Raw genomic sequence first — 7991 nt, 5'->3', positions numbered from 1 at the left:
TATTTATGCCGACCATTGTTATTTTAGTATTAGTCATAAACTATTATAAGTATTTCTTAATATTTGAAATGAGCTTTTATTTTTCGACTTTTAATTTAAAAAAAAGTACATTTTGTTATGTGATGTCATTTTAATAATTTATTTTTAATAATAATATTTCTTAGCCTTAATATCCTTTATCTACGTTTATTTCGGTTTAGTTTTAGTAAGTTTCATACTTGTTTTATTTCAATTGGTAACTTTTTTTTTTTTACATTTATGTTTTTTAAATGACTGAATTGATTTTTAATCGTTTTAGCTTTAGTTAACTTTAACAACGCTGATATCGACTTAATTGATTAATCTTGATAGAAAATCAGTAAAAGACTGGGCAAGTCAGGTGCAATGAAAATAAAAATAAACAATATATAAATCATGGTAATATGTTTTGACTAGTTAAAAGTAATAACAATGCTGTTGTATACTGAATATCAACACAACTGAGATTGAGCCATAGTATTAATATTTTATTTCAAGTCTACTGTTATATAGGCCTAATAAAGCAGTTGTAGCAGGTAATATTTTTTCTCTTGAAACACTGGACCACATTTCACTGTTGCATGATTTAATTAATGTTCATTTTCACAATGCTTCTAACGGACCCCTGCTTTGACCCACAGGTTAGTTAAACAAATTAAACTCATCTGAGGCATCAATGAGAGTCTGAGCATGGTGGAGTACATGATGTTGAGCTGAAGCAGCCGTGTCGGTGGGTGTTTGATGGAAAGTGTCATCCGCTTTCATCTATCGGCCTTGGAAGGAACAAGAAGGAATATTCATGAGATCGCTGGAGAGATTTGCAGTGTGTGAGTGGGAGAAAGAGAGATATGAAATGTGCAAAAACTGCGTGTGATGGAGGAGATGAGCCCACATTTTGTCGTCATCAGTCACTGATGTTTCTCCTGTGTGTGTGTGTGTGTGTGTGTGTGCATGAGAAGCTCCTTCTGACAGTCTGTCAGGCGTTAGAAAGCTTCTCTTGTCCTCTAGAATAGAGGAAGTATGAAGAATAAATATTCCATAGCTCTGAAACTCTTCAGGCTGGCTCATCGCGAAGGCAGGATAAAAATAACACACACAGGTTCTGTTGTGAAACTTCGCTCAGTGAGCATTGACTCATTCATGAGAGCTGCATTTTTACAGGCCTGTGAGCCATTCTCGTGTCAATTAAACTGAAAAAGGGAAACGAGAGAGATACAATCATATTAAACCTGATTAATTAAACTCACCTTCAATATGGAAAAAAGGTTTCCATGGGTTTCAGGTTTACTCAAATAGTTTTACAGCCATAAGAGAGTCTTTTAACGGTCTTTAGAAACTGTATGTACTGGTGAAGCCAAAACACTGAACTGAAGAAGCTATAACTTTCTTTAATTTAAAAAATCACATACTCAAAAAATCTATACAGCCATCCCCCGTCCCCAATTTAAAAAAATCCACCTTATTTTTTTAATGTGAGAGCAGTGCCATTTTCCTTACACAAATTAACCATGGTTTTACTACAAATAAACCCCAAAACACCATAGTTTGCCTAGTTAAACTACGATAAACACAAATTAATCATGGTGTTGGTACACTAACCATGGTATTTGTAGTAAAACTGTTATACAATGTGGTTATATGCTAATTAATACATCAAAAAAACATGGTTACTACACTTTTACTAAGAAAAACATGGTTAATCGGTAGTTATTTTAGTGTAAAGAGCAGTATTGCAACTGGTAATTGGTATTATTTTATTATTGTAAAAACACTGGTTTGTAGTGCATATAGTTTTAACGTTTACTGCTCATTGCTATTCTTAGTTATTCACTACCTATAGCAGCTAAGTCTCGCACATTTATATGAAATAGGCCTAACTTATTCTGCTTTGCTAAATAGCCTAAGGTGGATAAACAGGGTTATTTGCTGAACCTCATATAAAAGTCAGCAAACATGGTCATAGAATGTAACAAGTTCTTTTTTAAATGAGAGAGGAGGTGAGAATGTTCCATAACTAAAAGAGCTGTTGATGTGTGTCGAGTGTCAGATGAAACGACTGACGGTGGGGTACACCTTTAAAGTCTCCAAAAACAAGCCAAGCTCTTTGAAGTGGCTTCCTTTGATTTCCACCTCGAGAGCGAGCAGAAAAACACGCAGGTAGGTCACTGACGTCAGTGACAGGTGGACCCGAGTGGGCTTTCCTCACCTTGTGAAAACCCCGCTCCCATGCAGCGAGTGGCACAAAAACAAACGTCCCACACGTTTCAGGGTCTGGTTTGGGTTTTGGCGTAGTTAGGACCCGTTGGTGCGTATAGTAGATCAGAATCAGAATCAGAATCAGAATCAGAAAGAGCTTTATTTTTGTTTGCACATACGAGGAATTTGTTATAGTGTCACAAGCTTCCAGTACACAGAGACCACAACAACACACAGATAATAAAAATAAGATGTGAATAAAATACACATGCATAAATATAAACCACAAAAAAATTATAAATTGTATGTACAGGTGTGCTATAGATAGAATAGGAATAGAATAAAATAAAGTTGTAGGGATGTACTAGGATTTAGGGTGATAAATAAGTATAAGGTTATTGCACATACTTTATTTGCACAATGGGAGAACATTAACTGTTGGTAGATTGCCTGGTGGAAGAAACTGTTCTTGTGCCTGGCTGTCCTGGTATTCGGTGCTCTGTAACGCCGACCAGATGGCAAAAGTTCAAAAAGGCGATAGCTTGGATGTGATGGATCCAGAGTGATTTTCTGAGCCCTTTTCCTCACTCTGGATGTATACAGTTCTTGGAGGGTAGGCAGGGGAGCACCTATAATCCTTTCAGCAGTCTGTTTTGTCCTCTGTAGTCTTCTGATGTCTGATTTTGTAGCTGAACCAAACCAGACAGTTATTGAAGTGCACAGAACAGACTCGATGACGGCGGAGTAGAACTGCTTCAGCAGCTCCTGTGGCAGGTTGAACTTCCTCCGTTGGTGAAGGAAGTACAACCTCTGCTGGGCCTTTTTAACAATGGAGTCAATGTGAGTGTCCCACTTCAGGTCCTGAGAGATGGTGGTGCCCAGGAATCTGAATGACTCCACTGCAGCCTCCGTGCTGTCCATGATGGTGAGTGGGAGGAGTGTAGGGGGTTCCTCCTGAAGTCCACGATCATCTCCACTGTTTTGAGGGTGTTCAGCTCCAGGTTGTTAAGATTGCACCAGACAGCCAGCTCTAGTAGGCCATTTAATGATCATAAAGTTGGCCACATATGCTCAAAAACATATTATTTTTAGTGTTCGGCTATTTATTAAATGAACCGGTTATTGAGGTAGGCTAATTCAGAAGGTTCAGCTCAGGGTTACATATTTACATGCTAATACTCTTCATTCAGTGCCAGACCCGTTCTCTTTATAGAGCTCCTGCGTCCAGTCGTTCCAGAGGTCACAGTCACTTCCCAAAAGATTCATTCATCTCCGGAAGACACCCAAAGCACCAAACCACACAGTAATGTAATTACTTAAGAGCAGATTATTCTGCTAATAATGAAAATTAGTCCTAGATTCAGTCCTCCCTCCATTATAATTAGACTTAGTAATATATAAGCCTAATGATTCGCTGATAATGATTTTGTCTTTTATCTGGTGTAAATTGGTCTACACTGTAAAAAAAAAATCTGTGACATTTACGGTAAAATACCGGCAGCTGTGGTTGCCAGAACTTCACCGTAAAAAAATATGGTAGCAACATTTTAGATTTTACAGACTTAATCTAAATTCACAATAAAATGCTATATTTCATTAACTGATGTAATGTTAATAAACCAACATATTGAAGTACTAAAATCTGTTTTGAACCATTGTAATGCACTGATAACCACCAACAACTGGTGGTGATGAGAAAGTCACATGATGAACTAAAGCTCATCACAAAGCTTGTCTGCGAGCTGAGGAGGACAATACTTATATATAGAAGGTGCACACAGTGTCATTCACACTAACACTAAACCCCATCACGGTGACACACATGATACTGAAATAATGCAATAAGCATTAATTTAACAACATTAGATGTACTAGTAAACCCTAGTGTACACAACTGATAAGAAAAAAACTAAAAGGAAACATGTTATTTCAACAAAAAAAACATCAAATATGAAGTGTCATGCAGGGAATTCTGGGAGTGTCCATTTACGTTTTTTTCACTGTAAATTATACAATGACTTTTTCTTTTTCATTTCCAAAAACCATATTTTTAACAGTATTTTACTGTAGAATCACATTAAACGTTTAACAGTAAGTTTCCATCTTAAATGATTTTAGCAAATGGCTGCAATATAACAAAGAGTGAAAAATTTAAGGGGGTCTGAATACTTTCCGTACCCATTGTATATCCGGTGAATAAATGTAATTACAGTTAAAAGGTTTTTACTGTAGCATTTTTACAGTCTTTTTACTGTTAAAATCACAATCATTGTTTTACAGTGTATATAGCCACTTTAGGCTGTTTTTCAACAGTCATATTATCTTGTTCAGAGATTCATTGAGATTCAGGCTTAGCCTATTGAATCTGATCTCTTCACATATCCTTCAGCTTCCAAAAATAAACTGAAGGCGTGTTTTTGACCTGACCTCTATTTGACCTGTTTTATCTCTGCATAAAGTCCATCAGTGTGTTTTTCTGCATGATTATATTCGACACGATTTGTTGTCTGAAGACAAAGAACTAATAACAATTTATAACAATTTATATTAATAACAATTTATTTAGAACAATTTAGTATGTTTGTGGTTTATTTATATTTATGCATGTGTATTTTATTCCCATCTTATTTTTATTATCTGTGTGTTGTTGTTGTGTCTGTGTACTGGAAGCTTGTGACACTCAAACAAATTCCTTGTATGTGCAAACATACTTTGCAATAAAGCTCTTTCTGATTCTGAGTAATAATAAAACAGTCAAATATGATTACATTTCACTAGGCCTCTTATACATTATAGAGTTCATATATTATCATGTATTGTACTAGTAATAATATATATGTATATCAAAGGTTTCTGGATATATTCTGAATGATAAGTTTCGTTTATTAGCAGCAGCATAATTTTTTCCTTGTAAGCGTTCAACCCACTAAGCTCCGTGGAAACACACACACCATCCCACATGCTCACAGTGGTCTTGTCCAACTTCGGAAATCCCCTCTCTGCTCTTCAGCCCCGCTGATTCTGGAGGGGTGAAACTACTCCACCCGGGCCTGTGGGCGGGGAGTGACGCACGAGGACCAAAAACGACCATATATGGATGTGCTGCTTGACGTCAGTAGGAAAGGTCTGGTGCCCCTTGTGTGAATGCGCAGACGCAGGAAGTGCGCATCAACCCACAACCCACAGAAAACAGCTGATTACGCTACAAGCAGCAGTGAAAATAATATCATAATAATTCATAATGTTCGTGTTTTCAGAACGTTTTGTGGGTGAACTACATGTGGACTTCGAGGAACGGTCAGCATTAGAGTTACATAACATATAATATTATATAACACAAATGAAAAGCCATAGACTCGAAAGTTATATTTCAATATCTTTACTTAAATAAACAGCGCACACATTAAAAAAAAAAGACATTGTAAACATGTGACATCGTTAATATAGTGTCAGGGTCAACCTGACTAGTACAATAATTTATGAGTTCGGGAACTGTTGTGCTGCACGACAATATCAGATGCGTTTACATGATCAAATACACAGCTGATCATGATTTACACACACATCAAAAATACACACACATTATTGATACGGAGTCGGCGACTGGCCTTTCCACTTCGTTCTTGGCACCCGGCCCCGGGGGCTCAGAGTCCGTTCTCTCCGGCTCCGGGTTTGCTCGTTTTATACGGAACCCAGAACGTGTCCAAAACGCCTCATCTGAGAGCCTGCGAGTTCCCAGTCCCGTTCAGTCGTAGAACACACGCGATTTCCAGTGTTATTTCTGCGTTGGCTATAGTGAAAGTCCAACCGCGTTTAAAACGCTTCCATCTTACTTGTCAACATCAGCTGACAGCCGCTGTTCACGTGTCTCAGGACCTTCTGTTTGAGTTGGGCCACCTGGTCCCGCAGGACGGAGGCTGTGTTGGACAGCCCGGTGTTGTCAGACTTGAGAACCTTCACTTTCTCCTCCAGCCGGACGATGCGTTCCAGCTTGCGCTTGCGGCATTTGGTGGCCGCCAGACGGTTCCGGAGTTTCTTGCGTTCCGCCTTGATGCGTTCCTGGCTCTCCATGTTGATCGGGGACATGGGTGGCGAGCCGTCGCTGCTGTGCATGTCGGGAACGGTCTGGGGCTCCTCTTTCAAAGGCAGGAAGCGCTGCGGGAGGATGCCGGAGTGCTGGAACCCGTGCGCGTTTTCCGGGTGTTGGCTCTGCTGTATGTGAGGCGGCAGGTAGCTGATGGTGGTGGACGGGTGGCTGGGTGCTGCTGGGCAGTACGCGTTGAGCGTCGTGTAAATGGGAGGCTCAGACTGCAGGGAGGAGCCGAAAACGGACGCAGTTGTCGAGCATGTCGTCACACCGCCGGCTCCAATCGACACGTTGGGCGGGGGCATCTGGTTCATCTTGTGAAGATCATCCAGAGCCTTGACGAAGCCCTCCGCGAAGCCCTCCTGCTCGTCAGTGATTCCCCGACCGTAGAGATACTGGCCCGGTGTGGGCGTCGTGAGCACCCCGTTGCTGGTCTGGATGATGAGCCTCTCCAGCTCCGGCGAGGCCAGTTTGAGCGAGCAGACATCAGCATTGCTGGTCTGATAGAGGTCCGATTTGAGGTTCCGATAGGGTTCGGTCAGGTTCAAGTGCATGCTCTGTTTCTGGAGTTTATAGTCGTGTAGTGCCGCGTCGTGGTGACCGTAGCCCAACAGAAACGAGTCGTCGTGATAAAACGGCTGCTCCATTTTTGTACTCATAGAGTTCTTCTGGAAAACTCGCCTATAGTGTGCCTGACAGCTCAACGTCCACTTTATTTCAAGTGTAAGCCGTGCAAAAACAGCGCAGTCAAAGAATCCGCGTCCACTCTGTGTCGACGCTCCTCGCGAGTGTCTTGAACACAAACCAAAGTCCCCAAAAATGTCAAGAATAACGCAGCAGCAACAATGAGACGCGCTCGATGACTGTTGAAAGAGAGCGCTCTTCGGGAAAGATGTTCGTTGGATTCGCTCTGTTGCGTTCGCTCGTGTGGATCGGTATCCCGATTCGTTTTTATAAGCAGCTCCCGCCCCGACGGCGTCCGCGTCACACGCCTCGGCGCGTCATTGTCGGGAACTGCTGGGACAGTAAACAAGCCCGAGGGCGACGCGCGAGAACAGCGAACGGGCGCATTCTAATAGAGCCTAAGATTCTTTCTTTTGAAAGAAAGGGCATCTAACGTTGGATTTATCAGGCAGGCTTATAGCTGGACTTTATACAGTTATAAAAAGGGTGTATTTTAATGTCTTTGTTGTTTAGGGTCAGAGGTTCTCAATTCCAGTCCCCTCCTCCCCCATGCATATTTTTGCACGTCTCTCTTATTTAATACACCTGATTCAGATCATCAGCTAGTTATAAGAGAGCTCCGTGCATGAACTGTGTTCCGATTGACATGCTCCCTACACAGTGCGCACTGCTCCCTACTCCCTGAGCAGGGGAAATCGTTGAAGTTTACTTCACTTCGGAACATTCATTCACTGATTCACACACACACACACACGAAACTTACTAAGTACGAAGTTTGGCATAATAAATAAATACAAGTTAAATGAACGTCTCGCGCACTTCAATGCCCTTTGAATGGAACATATACGATCCCTTTCGAACTGGAAGCCTATCATGTGATGTCCACTTAATAGAACATGCAGCTGAAATGATAAGAGAAACACGAAACGCGCAGCGCGGTGGTACAAGAGGACTGCAATTGAGAACCGCTGTTTTTAGGGTTTAATATGATTTTGATGCGCGGACG

At 41.0% G+C, this 7991-nt stretch overlaps 1 protein-coding gene across 1 annotated transcript; it reads right to left on the bottom strand.

Annotated features, from left to right (window-relative positions):
* Positions 1 to 5577: 5577 nt before the first annotated feature.
* LOC107568144 (transcription factor jun-B) lies at positions 5578 to 7242 on the bottom strand. Its single transcript, XM_016254004.1, has one exon. The coding sequence runs from the start codon at positions 6958 to 6960 to the stop codon at positions 6028 to 6030; it is 933 nt and encodes a 310-aa protein (XP_016109490.1). The 5' UTR covers positions 6961 to 7242; the 3' UTR covers positions 5578 to 6027.
* Positions 7243 to 7991: the final 749 nt, after the last annotated feature.

Source organism: Sinocyclocheilus grahami, unplaced genomic scaffold, assembly GCF_001515645.1.
Source record: "Sinocyclocheilus grahami isolate Dianchi unplaced genomic scaffold, SAMN03320097.WGS_v1.1 scaffold1220.1, whole genome shotgun sequence".
NCBI lineage: Eukaryota > Metazoa > Chordata > Actinopteri > Cypriniformes > Cyprinidae > Sinocyclocheilus > Sinocyclocheilus grahami.
The sequence above is the reverse complement of the archived record's forward strand: the minus strand, read 5'-3'. Positions and strand labels throughout refer to the sequence as shown.